General features: G+C 40.0%; 1 protein-coding gene across 2 annotated transcripts in view; it reads left to right on the forward strand.

Annotated features, from left to right (window-relative positions):
• LOC122939589 (polyamine-modulated factor 1-binding protein 1-like) overlaps positions 1–17,787 on the forward strand; it is a 340,683-nt gene that overhangs the window by 85,792 nt on the left and 237,104 nt on the right. For both annotated transcript variants that reach the window (XM_044295697.1, XM_044295698.1), the window contains exons 12-13: positions 5,383–5,629; positions 12,108–12,297. In XM_044295697.1, the coding sequence (XP_044151632.1) occupies positions 5,383–5,629; positions 12,108–12,297 (437 nt within the window). The remainder of the gene's footprint in view (positions 1–5,382; positions 5,630–12,107; positions 12,298–17,787) is intronic.

The following is a 17,787-nucleotide window of genomic DNA, read 5'->3' on the forward strand; positions in this document are numbered from 1 at the left end:
AGGATGTTTACCAAAGGTAGAGGATCAGTCCTGATGAGTGAACTTACATAAGTATATAGGGGGAGATTTACTAATGAAAATGCACTAGAATTTGTACCAATAAACTGCCGTTCATGCTTTGCATCACATTTATTACGTTGTTTTAGACACTTTTACGACATTCTTCCAATTCCTATGACGAGGAGACATAAAAGGGGTAAGGCAAAGTTTTGGTACACGATTGTGGTGTAAAGTTAGACCAGGAGGCTAAAGATGTGACAGCTTTATCATCCAGCAGTAGGCATAGTGATAAATCTGGCAGTTTTTTAGACTATGTAGTCTTAGTTTACACTGGCTAAGAGCTCGTGTACAACACTGCGTGCTGGCCAGGAAATATATCCCGTATGTCGGACGCATCTCCCAGGCCAATGGCGGGTCCTTTGACCCGACCGCACTGCATCATAAATCATTATGAGGCGATGAGTTCAGGTGACGGTCTGGAAAAAGCGGCTGACACATGGGCTGTGTTCACCGGGTGGCACGCGGTCGTGTATATGAGCCCTGAAACCGTATTAGCGCAAATCTGCTCCATCACACGCAGCAAAGCAATCCCGAATATGTATCTTCAGGTTTGCACAATAGCAACTTTTGATTGTGTTATTAATGGCGTAAGTTGAAATGTAGAATCTCCTGTATCTTTGACCTAAGTAACCATCATAACCCCTTGAAGTGCCACCACAAAAACGACAACGATAATGATGATAATTGTAGTAATAGCAGAGAAGGGACAGCGACGAGGCTAATTGTATTATTACTTTATACCCCAACATAATATATACTTATTTGCTGGCTACAGCAATTTACCTTCTTCAATGAAGGATGTTTAACATTTGAACCGAAAAAAAAAACGAATTTCACGAATAATTAAAGGCTTGTGTTAAATACATAGACAGTCGTTTAAATTTAGATCTGCAATAACATTTACTATTATTCTCCGGGGCTTTGACTGCTTGACAGAAACAAAGTACTCTGGGATTAATTTCAAGAAATGGTGCCAACTGTGTGCAATTTGCTGTAATTAAGACATGAAAGAGTACTAAATATTCAGATTAAAAGAGCCATGATTGAATGTGATAGAGAATCAAGGTGTGGCAACAAGCCAATGAATACCAGTCAGTCAAGATGAGTACAAAATATTAATTGATTTGAAACCTACGCCAATGAAATATTACAATAAAGCAAACCAGATTAAACTAATTACAGCCCGGAGAAAAGAATTAAAAAGAAAACATTTTGAGCGATTCCTAAAATGAAATTGTACTTGTTCAGTATTCAACATGGCAAGTAGGGAAAAAAAACTGTGTTTGAGTAATTACTGGAGCAGGCTGGAGTCGTGTAGTTGCGCTGGATTTTTATCTCCTTCTTGATGACTTTTTCTAAACCACAATTTTTTTATCTTTTTTTTTTTTAACTTACTATTTTTTTCGGAATTAGAGTCGATGAAAGTGTAAATTTAAGTCGATCTCTTAAAGGAGTTTTCTGGAATTTTAATATTGATCCTCAAGATACGCCATCAATATCTTCCTGCACCCTGTCAAGGTGCTACTACTCAAGATGATGGTGGCGCAGGGTGTCCGAACTCCGCCAATTAGATTTTGCTGGCTTATCCCGAGGATAGGCCATCAATAATAAACGGCCTGAAAAACCCCTTTAAAGGCAAAATACAGGTGAAAATAAAACAACACTGCCAATAAGGTGATTATTTCTACCATCAGGCCTCGCTTTGTCTCCCTCTCCTTCTACCTGACCTCACATAAAGCCAGTCTGTAACTGGAAGGTAGGCTGTTACAGAAGAAATATGTAGTACTGCTCAGTCTGCTGGGAGAGACGGTGTAAACCCCACCTGCTATCTAATATTCCCTCCAGGTTGGTTGCTAGCGGAAATGTAGGGGAGTACCGGCAGTCAGAGCGCTAACTTCAGTGCTACACCTTCCTTTACCAAATAGTTTTGTTCAGGGGCATGCAAAAACTTTTTTAGGCCTCATGCACACGTCCGTTTTTTGGGTCCACATCCGAGCCGCAGTTTTGGCGGCTCGGATGCGGACCCATTCACTTCAACGGGGCCGCAAAAGATGCGGACAGCACTCCGTGTGCTGTCCGAATCCGTTGCTCTGTTCCGTAGCCCCGCAAAAAAATAAATAAATAGAACATGTCCTATTCTTGTCCCTTTTGCGGACAAGAATAGGAATTTATACAATGGGCCTTCCGTTCCACAAATTGCGGAAGGCACACGGGTGGCTTCCGTTTTTTTGCGGACCACAAAAAACGGCACGCTGAGTGTAGTTTACCTCTTTTTTTTTCCCTCACAGAAACCGTTCCTTGCCCGTCGGTGGGGTTCGTCTGGTATTACAACCCACGCCAAATCCTGTGATTAGAACTGAGCTGCAGTAACAGGAGGAACTTAGCGACAGGAGTGGGGCTGTTTCTGGGCATAAACCCCTTCAAAGGGAATGTGTCATTAGAAAATGACCTATTGTTTATTAAGGCATCATTCACATTTTCGTTTTTCACGAATTAGGCAGAATACTACATTTACATGAACGGGAAAAGTAGCCATGTGACAGTGTGTCTCGCAGCTTTTAAAGGGGTCATGCTATGATTTAATCAGACATCGTATATAACAAAGCTAGAACCAGCCCTGTACCTCACACGGATCCAGAGACCTCCCCATTCACTGCGCTGCTAGATTATCTTCGGCCTGGCGGCGCAGGGGTTGTGTCCTTTTTGATGCAGCTCTCTCCCTGTAACTGCCGCAGCTTCTTACAGGACATATGGCTGGTGATGGTTTAAGATTTAAACTGAGCACGTTTGACCAGCTCAGTGAGATGGACAAAAAAATAAGCAAAAAAAGATCAAACAGCAGGTGGCGCTATAAAGATACTCAGTATTCAGATCCAGGTGCTTGTTTAAAAAATGTAGGATATGTTTTGTGACGCAGGCCCCTTTAAGCTAGCATTTTCTTTGTCGTTTTTTTTTTTTATTACATTTTCTTCAAACGTGGTGCAGCCAGATGTCACATAAAAGTCCATAGCGATTATTAAAAAGCCTATGTATGTTTTTATTTGTGGTGTTTCCTTTGAAAGGAGCATGCTAGAGGTGTGGAGCTTTTCTCATAGACTTCTCTACAAAAAAGTGCGGGTGTTAGAAATGTGAAAGCGAACCAAAAATGCCATAAAGATGCTTTAAAAAACCCTCTGAAAAATGCATGAATTTGAAGGCATTTTCTGCACATATAAAAGAAAGCTGATCTAATTGTGTGAATGTGGACTGAGAACGTTCTCCATGTCGACAAAAATTATAGGGCAGGTAAATCCACAGCATTTAATGACGCAACGTTTAATATATTTTACACTCTGAATTTGTCTCCTCGACTTGACTTTGGGAACTGTGACTGATCATTTGTTAGGTAGGTCCATGCTTCCATAAGGCACGATGGGCATCCAGGGGGGCAGCTGTGAGTACACGCGTCTAACCCTGCAGCCCCAGGGGAAGGATGTGATGCTCAGAATACAGTCCGGTATTGGAACACCTGATATGAGCCAGATCTGTCCAAGCCTGGGTGTCGTCTGCATGCAGATTTCGATGTTCTTCATGTGGCCTTCACCCCAATGCTTCACTTTCCAGCTACTGTCCAAAATACAACTACACACAAGTCCACGGGTTCTGTATTTATGTTAATATTCTGCACATACATAGCTATAGAAGCATAAAATGATGTATTTCGTAAATTAAGCTTCGCACAAATCGCTTAGTTTGTTCAGTAGTATCTACAATTCAGTTGAACATATGGCTGGTGATGGTTTAAGATTTAGGCTACATGCACACGAACGTTAATTGTTTCCGTGTCCGTTCTGTATTTGTTGCGGATAGGATGCAGACCCATTCATTTCAATGGGTCCGCAAAAAATGCATACCGTGTGCTGTCCGCGTCCGTATGTCAATTCCGTAGCCCCACAAAAAAAATTGAACATGTCCTATTTGTGTCCGTTTTAGGCATTGTTACAACGGATCCGCAAAAAAAAAAACAACAAAAAAAACACTGATGGCATACGGATGTCATCCGTTTTTTTGGGGGTTGGGGGGGGGGACCGCAAAACACATACAGTTGTGTGCATGTAGCCTTAAAGGGACACTGACAGGCCCAATTAGCATATTGAGTTATATATATCACAGTACAGGTCATATAAAGTGTATTAGAATCATGTAAGTAGCCCCCCTGTCCACCTTATAAATACGGAAATATAAAGTTTTATAACCTGCTTGTCCGGTCTCCAATCTGCCCAAGGGGCGGCGTTTCTTCTGAAAATGCGCCCAGCCAGCCGCTCCCAACTGCCGTTCTGTAGCCCCGCCCAGCTCATCAATATTCATGTGGCTGGGCGGCGGCTACAACTCTCCAGGTCTCGATCCTGCGCATGGGCAATCGAATCCTCCTGGCATCGTTCGTGTGTAATCTTCTGCGCCTGCGCCCCGCCGTGGTTAGATCGCGCCTGCGTACACACCCTGCCTGCGTCCCCGAGCCTCTGCCTCATGCGCATGCGCCAGACACTGTTCATAGCAGCAGTGCTTCAGGCGCATGCGCATGAGGCAGAGGCTCGGGGACGCAGGCAGGGTGTGTACGCAGGCGCGATCTAACCACGGCGGGGCGCAGGCGCAGAAGATTACACACGAACGATGCCAGGAGGATTCGATTGCCCATGCGCAGGATCGTGACCTGGAGAGTTGTAGCCGCCGCCCAGCGAAGTGAATATTGATGAGCTGGGTGGGGCTTCAGAACGGCAGTTGGGAGCGGCTGGCTGGGCGCATTTTCAGATGAAACGCCGCCCCTTGGGCAGATTGGAGACTGGACAAGCAGGTTATAAAACTTTATATTTCCGTATTTATAAGGTGGACAGGGGGGCTACTTACATGATTCTAATACACTTTATATGACCTGTACTGTCAGATATATAACTCAATATGCTAATTGGGCCTGTCAGTGTCCCTTTAAACTGAGCATGTTTGACCAGCTCAGTGAGATGAGTAAAAAAGAACAAACAGCAGGTGGCGCTATACAGATGCATTTTATTGAGTAACTTAGTGGCTATGCTAAATGTGTGATTACATGCAGTTACAAAAGTATCGAGATCCAGGTGCTTGTTTCAAAAATGTAGGAGATGTTTTGTGACACAAGCCCCTTTAAGCTAGCAACAGGTTTCCGTCTGTTTTGTGGAGCTGTCCTCTAAGACACGTAGAAGACACGAGGGTTGTCCATGATGGCGCACATACATGTGCAGGCTTGTGCATATTATTTCGCCATCAGTAGCGGCAGGTTCATTTTCTTTTTTGTATGTTTCATTGTTGCAGGCAATAAGCAAAAGAGATGACCTTCTGCGAAAATCGGAAGCTGATCTCCTGCAGGCAAGGAAAGGTATCAAAGAAAAGGCGGCGGAGGCAGAGCACCTTGACAGCGTGGTCAAGAAATTAGAAGAGAGAATCCAGGACGCGGAGAAAAAAACGAATCAAAAGGAGAAGGAAAGCGGTGTGCTGAGAGCCGAGATAAAGGACCTCGGAGCAGAGCTACAAGATGTGCATAAGCTGTACAGGGAAACAGGTAACATTGCTGAAGGGCACGTTAATCGCCACTGCTCTGCGTGCAAGGTCGCATCCGAAAAAGACAAAAAACCTTACATGTGTAACTGTTCACATGTGCACTCTTCCTCTCCCAGCCCTGACGACCTCAGATGCCTCCTGGATAGAATCGCATTGTCCTTATCAGTTTGCACTGTCTCGTCCAGATGCTGCATTTACATATAATTTGGGAAAACTGGGATTCATTTCACTGTTTCAGACTGTCTGAGATCACGTTATATTAAGTAAACCGTGAAATAGTCACGCTTTTTATCCGTAAAACAGTTTTATCCTTTCCAATACTACGTTTTTTTTTGTTTTGTTTTTTTCATATATTTAGTGTTTTTTTTGGGACTAGTGGTTTTAGACTTGAGATCACTAGACAAATGTTCAACACGAAGATCCCATTACAGAGTGATTCATGGCTGGTATTTGTGTATCTGCCGCATTCATAACTGTTTATCATCATTATCTCACTGTTTGCCAGAAGTGACTAAAACAATTGAGCAAAATCTAAATAGTTTGGTGCTAAAGAAGAAAGTGGAAAAACACATGCAAGCCCCTCGGAGATTGATCTGCCTTTGTTTTATCAGAAAGTGGGAGTTAGCAGATTTCAGTGCCCTGGCTGTCGCTCAAGTGTGCTTCCCATTATATATGAGCAGGGCTGGCTGCGGCTGATGGGGGTTGTGGTTTGTTATTAGCAGCGGCACATGGACACGGCCTGTAGCCTCTCCTGTGCATCCCCATGTTCTCCTTCTCACTGTGTATCTCACACATACTGTAAAGCTGTGCCTTCTACAGCCAACCAGAAATGACTGCATATACCGGTGCAGTGGAGCTGAGGTTGTCGCTTGGCACAGCTCTCTGTGATATCACAATGTGTTTTTACTTGTGGTTTTCCATGCAAACGGAGCTAAAGCGGCTTCTTCATCTCAAGAATATGTTCACACACGGCAGATTTGTTTCCGAAATTTCTGCAAGTGAAAAATCCATTCTATGCATCTGAATGCGGTTGTTTCTTCAGCACAGACATGGGCTTTTATAACCCCCTTTAGAATGAACAGGAGAGTCAGTCATTTCTGCAGCAGAAATGATCTATATCTATCTATCTATCTAATATCTATCTATCTATCTATCTATCTATCTATCTATCTATCTATCTAATATCTATGTATATCTGATCTGTCTAATATCTATGTCTATCTGATCTGTCTATATATCTTTATCTATCCATTGCATATATCTATCTATCTATCTATCTATCTTCTATCTATCTATCTATCTTCTATCTATCTATCTATCTATCTCCTATCTATCTATCTATCTATCTATCTATCTATCTATGTCTATCTGATCTATCTAATTATCTATCTAATATCTATGTCTATCTGATCTGTCTGTCTATATATCTTTATCTATCTATTGCATATATCTATGTATCTAATATCTATGTCTATCTGATCTATCTATATATCTTTATCTATCCATTGCATATATCTATCTATCTATCTATCTATCTATCTATCTATCTATGTCTATCTGATCTATCTATCTCTATCTGATCTGTCTATCTATATATCTTTATCTAATATCTATCTATCTAATATCTATCTGTCTATCTATTTATCTCATATTTGTCTATTTATCTCATATGCATTGTTTATCTGTATATTTTTGGATCCGTAATACTTTTTAATCCGTAATAGAAATGATAAAAGATCAGTTTGAAAACCCCTTCTCTACCTTATGCAGAAATGCAGCCTATATTGAAGTACGATCACTCTTTTCATGGTCTGTATGTATATAGTATACTATATGTGTAGTCCATATTTTTTTATACCAAGAATGTAAATTAACTCTTTGCACCATTTCACCACATTTTGCATTGTGCGGCACCATCACAATATGTAATAAAGCGAATAGTATAATGACAAGTCTACCCATGTTGTATACAGTGACCCCTCTCTTATGAGACAAAGCCGCTGTTATTTGATCCATATTAATATTAATTAACAGACAAGTCCACTTTTCCACCGTAAACTCGCACACGTGACTCTTGCGACGTGACAAAGTAGTATGGATATTTCTCTAATTTCTGGATAATTATATTCTTGATGACTTTTCTCCTTTCTGGAAGATATGAGAAAGTCACAACTTGTGACTGCATCCACTTGTCACTCTTCTGGTTGATGCGTTCCTGTCTAAGACACGGGCACACGTGTTTTCAAATTACGCGTTTTCCCGTCGTCACGAGGAGCGTTACTCCTGACGTACCTTGTATACTGCCACACACGTTCTATAAAAGATGACGCTGGTGATTTTACCACACGGACCATACATTTTCAGCCTCTTTGGGGAAAGAAAAGTTCCGCGCCTCCCCATATACATAGGGATGCATATGTAGACTGCACCTATAGCTCTATATATGTGTGTGTGATGTCACCATGTGACATCAGTGAATTCATTTCCCCAATTCAATCATAATCTATCATCCTTGGAAATAAAATTCTCTAAACTGCTTCTTAACAGATGAGTCTTTGGATGCTGGATAAACCCTGCAGACTAGAGGAAGAAGTTTTCATGTAAATATAACGGGGGGGAAAGCGCAGGGAGAAAGGCTTTGACGTCCCCTAGTCAAATATTAATGAAGTCATTGGGAATGTTATAGACAGGCAATGTCAGCACCTTCATTTTCCACTTCCCTATTCACAGCCTGGCCAGATACTTGATTCTAGATAAAACCCCTAGAGGTCTCCTGCAAATTCTTTTTCAATACAACCAGATCATTGCAGATAATTGTATTACACGGGGTATTGATCCGAAATCACCGTTCACCGGAAAACCTGCGCTTGTGTGTACAGTGCGTGTGTTTGTACGTATATAGATATAGAACTGCAGTTATTAGAAGAGTGCTCTTTCTTGTTAGTGCTTTATGTGTGTGCGATACACCTGTACTGGGGCGGAAACATCAGAGAAATGACCACTTTACAAGAATGTATTGATCACTTTAAATCAAAGAAGTATGTTTGACATGAGATTACCTGGCAGTTTGAACATTAGGTACACTATGTTATAGCTCGGGGCTCTTGTAAGTCTGCCAAAGGGATTGTAAATAAAGCATGCAGCTGCTGCGCCTCTGGCCGGGGATCAACTGGAGCTCAAGACCGGGGCAGAGGTAACCGGCACCAGTTTAACCCCTCCTCGCCAGCAGCTCGCTGTCCAGATGCCTTGTATATGGGGATTACTGTACCTGAAACAAATCTTCTCTTTTTCCACATTTAGATAGATATATATGATATATATATATATATATATATATATATATATATATATATATATATATATTAGATATATATATATATTCTATATAGAGAGAGAGAGAGATATAGATATAGCAGAGAGATATCTGGTAGAAATTAGATAGATGTGAAATAGATAGATAAAGTTGATAGATATGAAATAAGTATGGTCAATTTGAGATAGATAGATGCTGACACATTTACCGGTATTTTTTGACCAAATTCATTCTTTTATTTTTTTCACTTTTCTACTTTCAGAGAGCTGTTCAGTCTGTGGTCCGACAGGTTCCACTGTTATACACAAGATATCATTCATTATGATATGTGTCTGTAATACACCCCTATACGCATGCACTCGACTACAAAGGTAGCAGTGCTGAGTTGGTGTATTGGCACCGTCATATCAGGATGATATTTGTGCTGTGTGAGATATAGGGAAGTAACAGTTAAATGCAAATTCAGCTCTGTCTGTATGTATGTGTAATGTCATAATGGGATTTTATTCTTTTTTTACATTTAATTTCATTTATTTATTGTGTAGTATTTTATTTTTGGTCATTTTAGAAACACGCGGCTTTGGCTTTCACTCTCTGGATTTCTGCAGCTTTCTATTTTACATTTCGGTTTAGGATTTGGTGTATAATCTCACGATATTTTTCACGCATGCTAGAATTTGTGTCTTGAATGATGGTCTGAGCGGTCTCATATGTTTGATCACCACGATGTCTCTTTCCTAAAGGGTAGTAGATGGCCCTCTCTTTTTATACCGATATATATCCTGTCCACCTTTCCTACTCCATATAGCAGTCTAAATAGCAACCGGGGTCACTGTAAAGCTCCGAGTCTGCAGGTTTTGCCAGTACGGGTGTTACAATAAATGAGGTTTTTCCGCTAGATGCTTTCTATTGCTACCTCCGTAAAAATTTTATTTGGCCAGAGTACAGTCTAATTTTCCTAATTCAGACGCACACTTGTACTTTATATACATAGGTGAATACAATATCCTGCTGGGAAACTCCGGAAAAGAGATTGCTTTTTTTTTTTTTTCTCCTCTGGAGCTGGATGTTTTCTACATAAGCTGATACACACCTGGAAAAAGAACAAAATGTTGCCTCATCTAAAACATTCAAGGCTTGACACTTACAAAGCCAAAAACATTGCTTTAGTGGTGGACGGAGCGAAAAAAAAAAAATCTGATTTACTGTGTGATTACATTTCCTTTATTGGGTAATGGCAGCACTCTTACCCCCCTCTCCCCTTTCCCCCTTAGTGAGATTTTGTTTTACAGCCTGGAGGGTTTATCTTAGATTTTGAAAGGAGTCTCACTTGAAGTTGTTCATTAGATTGCGTCCGTATTTCAACACGTGTTGAAATTATTAAACGTTCCACTCATTTGCTCAAAGAGATGCAGATGTACTGGGATTGTAACCCTTCGCTGTCCGCACTGGACTTTCTGCGCTCGCAAGTGCCGTCTGCATGTTATCAGCCCTAGTTTTGCTTATATATATATATATATATATCTCATATATTTTTTCCGTCCCCTGCTTCACTGCCTACTTTTGCACGTAAAGGACCCGCCGCAGCGCCTGTTCACGCCAATACGCATGTAGGCCGCTAATATATTAAATGTCACCATTGTCATACGCTAATTGTGAAAACAAACAGGTTTAATGATTAAGGAATTAAGCTAATTGAGCTGATTAATTAACGGTGACAGCCCCGCGCATAATTGTCAAGCGAGGTGATAAATTGGTGGAAAATGAAGTCAGTTTGTCATATTTCCCAGAAAAACGTTAGCAACGTATGGGCCCGTGTGTACTCACAGGTGTTCATTACCAGAAATATTAGGGAATTGTAATATTGGCAAGTATTAGGTTTCCACTGGTTTTTCTTGCGCTCCCATTAACATAAAGATTTACTTCTATAGAATATGTCCGCAAATAGCCATCCCTTTTGTAATACCGTGTACAGCGTGAGGGTTGAAGGAAAAAGTTTTTACGTCTCGGCAGATGCTCGTCTTCTATATCTAACCTTTAAAATGTGATTGGTGATGCCACATGATAAATCTTGAAGATACATAGAGTGCGCTCCTGTTCACCAGCAGATGTTGGAGATATCTAGCTATATGATATCCACCTTTGCAAGACAGATGATGATAATTCACTGAGTTAAGATGCTTGTCTCACGCCTTCGGGCAAGTTGAGAAGAAGAAGTGCAGGGCTTTTTGGATCAATATCAAAGTGTTTAGCACATTCCTGCTGCATGTTAGTTCAGAGATGCTACACTTCAGCCTCCACATTTTTTACAATTACAATTAATTGTACCCTGTAATACAGTAACAGTTTTTTTTTCAATTGTTTTTTAGATTATTTCATGTAAGCATGTGTTTTATGTTGCTTTGTGTGTGTGTGTGTGTGTGTGTGTGTGTGTGTAGTGTGTGTATATATATATATATATATATATATATATATATATACACACACACACACACAAGCAAAAGGCTATTTCCTATTTTATTTTCATTACTTTTTTATTTATTTTTTATTATTTTTGCATTAAGCAACCTTTCTTTAAGGGGCAGCCAATATTGGTTTTTGATGGGCAGAAAGTATTTTATTCAAATGGTCTCCACATATCATTTTGGACTGCGGTCAACAAAGAACAAAGGGAAATGTCTTTGTCTTAAAATCGCTTATTTTTCAGCACAAAAAAAAAAAAAGTGTCTCCTTTATTCACTCTTGATCTGGTAGCTGAGCGCCATCTATTGGTTGACCTTGAAATCACAATACTTTAGAGCAGCATAGTAATGCATTTAGTGATTTGTTTCACTGAATAATCAAATAAACGTTGTGCGCCATGCTTTATTTTCTGATTCACACGTTATCCCCACTATTTTTTTATTCCCCCCCCACCGCCACCCCAAAGAAGGTATTTAATCTATAATGTTAATAATAAAAGGGAAGTCAGAATTAGTGGCAAGCAAATAGTTAACCCAGCCACATATAGAGAAGTGCACGTTTTTTTTTTACATGAGAAGCAAAAGTCTTCAAAAGTTTGTTTAGGCTAAAGGATAAAAATAAAGCTTTGAGATATTGAGAATTTTTATTTTTATTTTTTGCTGCCATTATCATATTGTAATGTTATTTTTTTGGTATTCTTCAGCACAAGAACTTGCCAGTCAAGAAGAAAAACTTCTTCTACTAGAATCCAGCCTGAAAGCGACTGAAGAGCAGCTAAGTGAGCAAATAGCTGAAACCGTTCGCCAGGAACAGACTGGCAGAAAATACCAGACGGACCTGAAGACCCTTAAAGAACACCTCACGGCTTCAGAGCGAGAGAAGAGCGAATGCAAGTGAGTGAGCACTCATCACCTCCTCAAGAAAGTCTTCCCTGAAATCTCTCCTCAGGGTGTAATGACTGCTGTATGTCACTTTAAGGTTATTGTATGCTTTGTGTGTGTGTGTATATGTGTGTGTGTGTGTGTGTGTATGTATATATATATATATATATATATATATGTATATATCACCCGTGTGTAGCATGTAACTTTCTCTTATATGGCTGATTTTCTCTGAACTGTATGGTTTGCATTTCGGGCTGCTGGAGAATTGTACAGAAGAAGGTGTCGGCATTCCTTTTAGAAGTCTACAATGACAGAGAGGCGGGGGGCGAAAGTCTTAATTTTCCGAATCTGGAGAGTACAAAGGTTACATATGGCTCTTGTTGTCTCCTCTTCATTGTCAAAGTAGCTGACTTGAAGCAAGATGGTCCCAAATTATACTTGAACGCTCTGATTACATTGCTTTCCTGTTACCATACTTAAGGAGGACTGCTAAGAGTAAGGAACACTGAGTCCGTATCATTAGCCAGGGCTGGGTGTACCGGCTAAAGGGCCTCTGATTCACTTCGGAGTAGCCGGTACTTACAGACCGTTCTAGTTCTAGGTATTTTTTTTATTTATTTTTTTTAGATATTTATCAGCATTAATAGGCGGTCATATCCAAAAATAGTCTACAGGTGCTTGCAGGGGAGGCAGCAGTGTGAAGAGTTATTTCCTTAAATTTGCATTCAGTATATGACAGAGGAGGCAAATGATTTTTTTTAGCATTTAAGCCTTTGGATTCATTGCACGAGTGAAATGTAGTGCCATGAAAAAAAACACAGGTGACATGTTGTGGTATCGCCATGAGTGGTCTAAAAGACATGCTCGGCTCTGCTGCATATGCACTTTCAGGTGGGCCCATGGTTGCGACTGACACAGTGTTTGAATCTAGGCTTTTCTGCTTTGGTTTCCTGATGTAAAAGCCGTCACTATCATTGTCAGCTTCATACGCCTCGTGCTGCCATTACTTTAATGGAGTCATTTCTGTATAAGACCACTCCTATATTATAACCCCCCCCCCCCCTTTTTTTGCGTTTTTAAAAATAATGCGCTACCTTGCTAAAGTACTGCCGCAGTTTCAGATGGCTTTACCAAGCCTTGAGAACTGAGATGGAGGGTTTGGTAGTTGATCAATATGTGCATATGTCAGATTTAGTTAATGTAATTGAAGGGAAGGGGTGACTCCTTCTGTAGCCATAACATGTGTTGGGGGATCGTCGTCCTACAGCCAGTGCTGGCCGGGTCCTGGAGTTTGCAGACCACTTAAAACTAAGCTGCGCAACAGTTCCTTAAAGTGTCTGTAAAGTATATGAATGCCCCCTCGTGCCGTGTGCATGCCGGTGAACCCTTCTCTATGTTGCGGCAGTCTCACTAGCCCTGAAGATGGGCCCGTATTCAGTATATACAGTCCATCAATGGATAAGGGTACATCATCTTTTTAACTCTACCAAACAATCTATAATAAAATTATGACCTGATAATAATATTAATAGGTCCCAGCATATATGTAAATGTATAAAACTTTACATGGAAAATGAGAAGTAAAAACCTTCATTTTCTTTTTATACTGATTACATTGTGTTACTGCTCGAAACTGACATTTTCAAATGTATTCTTCCACATCATCATTTTTTCCCCAATGTGCCCCACGTCTTAATGAGCAGTCCAGCCTGTACACAGCCCAGACCTGCTCCACGTGTAATACTTGTCCAAAGCTTCTAGTGGGTGGCTGGAAATCGTAATAATTTGTTGCATCGATTTTTGTGCGGCTGTGCAGCTGAGGTCCCCAGTGAATAGATAGGAATAGACATTTTATTGATTTGCTTTTCATAGTTATATTTGCAAGGCTCCATCGCAAAATAATTTAGACTTTTAAACTCTGAACCAAGACATTATGAAAATGTGATTTTTCTGCCTAATCTTATAACTAAATAAAGGTAAAATCCCTCTGCAGGTGTCACTTGTAAATATATATTATTTTGTATGTGGAAATTATGTAAACTGCTTGTGTAAATGACTACTGTTTCGTCAAAATTGTAGTATCTATCTATTTCGTATAAATCTATTTCCTATCTATCTATCTATCTATCTATCTATCTATCTATCTATCTATCTATCTATCCATCTTATATCTATGGCTATCTATCTAATATCTATCTGTCTATATTTCTATCTTTCATGTCTACCTATCATAGCTATCTATCTACCTATCTAATATCTATCTATCTATTTCATATCTATCTATTTCATATCTATTTCATATCTATCTACATCATGTCTATCTGTCTATATTTCTATCTTTCATGTCTACCTATCATATCTATCTATCTAATCGATCAATCTAGTTAATATCTAATATATATATATATATCTGTCTCCCATGTCTGTTTCTCTCTCTCTATCTATCTAATCTGTCATCTGACTTTCTAACTATATCATATTCTCTCTTGTCAATATTTTTTTAGCTTACATTTTTCTGTATTCTAACTTTTTTTTATTTTTAACCTATTTTAGTTTATATTTTCTGTGACATTACATTTTATAATAAGGCAGTCTTTGCCTTTGAGCTTGCGTTTAACAGGATTAACTTTACTTGAAGTAGCCTTCTATAATCTGACTATTTTTACGGGCACTTTGTGTCCAGAGCCGCTTTATGTGCTCAAGAGGCACTTAAAATCAGTAAATTTATGGGTAAAATCCAATTGATATGGTAAATTTCAAGATGAAGATAAAATCGAAATAATCTCAATTGTTGCGGGAGGGTTCACGTGTCAAATGTATATTTTTCATGGTACAATTAAGGCACTAGTTACACTCGTAGGTTTTACGTCACTTTCTTGTTATAGGACGTGACCAGGACTGCCAGAGAATTTACAGTCTGACGTATGAAAACTGTCTGTGACACAAAGGCTTTGATGGAAACCAATCGGGGTCCAGGTTTCATTTTGCCGGGACAGTTTAGTAAATGAAAGCACAACTTGTGTTGTACCTGAGGCAGGCCGCTCAAGTGTCCCTCCGGTTTAGCACAAGAATGTAGCAAAATGGCTACATCTACAGAAAGTGACCCAGCATTTTGCTAACGGGGTCTGTCACTAGTTTATGTTAGCCTTAGTTAGGAAACCATAAAACTTGTGACCAATTCCCTTTAAAATGTCTGTAATCAGTTGATTTTTATTCTAATATTTAAAGGGTTATTCCAGCGCAAGAAAGGAAAGTCTAAATGGGAACACATGCTATAAAAACCAACAGAACTCCTACCCACCTTCCTGATCCCTTGCCACTGCAGTTTGGACAGTGCCGGGTCACCATTGCCCACCTACTGCTACTGTCATAACATGGTGGGAAATGACTGTGAATGCTTTTCAACCAATCACTGGCTCAGCCATGACTCACCTCCGCCAGTGATTGGAGCTTTCACACAGTGAGGGGTAAGTGTCCCTCTTTGATCATCCAAAAAGTTGGGTGGTGTGCATGAGGCCTATAGCCAGTTTCTAGTTTCTGCTTGTGGGAGTCTTCTGGACTTATAGTCACACGGGTTGTCTCTGACAGATCGCACCTTTTTAAGCAGTAGGCAACTTGGTGACAAGCTGACCGCTGCGGGTCCGCACTTCTCAAAACCCCAGCATGTCATTACTGTAACACATGGACGGACCAGGTCAGCCAGAGCGAGAGCGGTGTTCTGCTCGGGGTATAAAAGGAACTACGAAAGTGACATCCGTATACCCTCATAGGGCATATGGACAGGAGTTGTCTTTAGGCTGATAATGGTACCTGGGATATCATGGGTCATTTTTGTCAATTAACAAAAGTCAGCGGGCAGAAGTGACAATAACGGATGCGTCTTAAAGAGAGCAGACGCCATGAAAATAAAGTGCATTCTGCTGGGGGGAGCTGAGCAGGTTGTTATGTTGTTTTCTTGGAAGAGATTCAGCATAACTTTTAATGTATCCCTTTAATCTCTGCTCTTTCTGAGCTCAGTAGACATCTGGGCAGTCCTAGCAGTGATTGGCAGCCTTCCTTGTATAAATGTGTGGACAGAGATAGCTGTCAATCCGTGACCTGACAAATTGTAATAGAGGGTCATATGGGTAGATATAAATAGAGGCAATGGCTGAGGAATCGTGAGAAATGTAGTCCTTTACATGGTAATCATCTTAAGTGGGCAAATATTACTGTAGATAATACCGTATAGGCTTAGGCTTATTATTGTAAATGCACCTAAGTAAAACTTAGAGTACATCCTTTCTTTTTATCCGATAGACTGTGTGATAGATGGGCATAGTTATAACTTACTAATAGACTTACTAAAATCCTTTTTTCATCATCTTTTGCAGTCCCTAAACTTGTCATCCACCGCCTGTTACCAACTGAATTTCACCTTTGTCTCCAAGGACTCTGAAGATGATTTTTAAACTAGTATGTGCGGCTCTGGCATTGAGCGCTCATCGCTGCTACGGTCACATGGTATTCCTGCACTGTTTTGATTGGCACACAGTACGGAACTTTTTACTGCTTGACGCGGATGCACGGTACTGTGAACATGTGACCATAGCAGGGCCGAGCGTTCAACCCTAGAGCCGGCCACACTAGTTTAAAAATCGTCTTCAGAGTCTTAAGTTTTATTAACAATGTTAAATAGAGTAAAGTGTTCAATAAAGTGAAGGCGTATAGGGGTGTCGCTATATTTTTCCTCACTGTAATATTTTAGCATCCTAGTGATAAATGAGCATTTAGTAACGCCTAGGGTCTTGCTTATAGCGCTAGCTAGTCTCTTGGGGAAGTGGGTAGAAAAGAAAAAATATAGCAGTACCCCAATAACAATGGGGTGGGAAGGCTATCGATACCCGCATAGTCAGTACCTTATTAAGGCTAGCTGCTGTGCTGCTAATCGGGTCCCAGCTTCCCAGCAAGATATGTACTAAGGCTTGGATAATGTTGTAACACAATTCTTTTACTTTATTAAACACTTTCCTCCATTTTAACATTAAGTTAAGTTTTAATTGTGCGCATTTGCAATGAATAGCTTTACTTGGTAATCCCCCCCACTGCAAGCCCTAGCAGCATCAAAACAAAGGTGCACCACCAAGCTGGACAAGAAAATGAAAAATAATTACTTTTGATCAATGGTGACGTCATCTGGGGAGCATTCACACATATAGGCCCCCAAAAAACAATTTGAGATATATATATATATATATATATATATATATATGTGGTATTTTGAAAGACACTATTTATTTAGATGATCCATTCTTTGAATATTCTGGTGTCTTACTAATGCTATAGTAACATGTTTCCTTCTAAAGAATAGATTGCAGAAGTGATTTATAGGTTATATAAAGTAATCTCTCTCTCCTTCCGGCAACATTCTCTTTTGAAAAACATTAGTCCTTTTGTGCCATTCAAAATTGCATGTATAGACAATATATATTCATGACCTGTTTGTAAGCTTAGGTCTAT

Source organism: Bufo gargarizans, chromosome 5 (genome assembly GCF_014858855.1).
Source record: "Bufo gargarizans isolate SCDJY-AF-19 chromosome 5, ASM1485885v1, whole genome shotgun sequence".
In the NCBI taxonomy this organism is placed as follows: domain Eukaryota; kingdom Metazoa; phylum Chordata; class Amphibia; order Anura; family Bufonidae; genus Bufo; species Bufo gargarizans.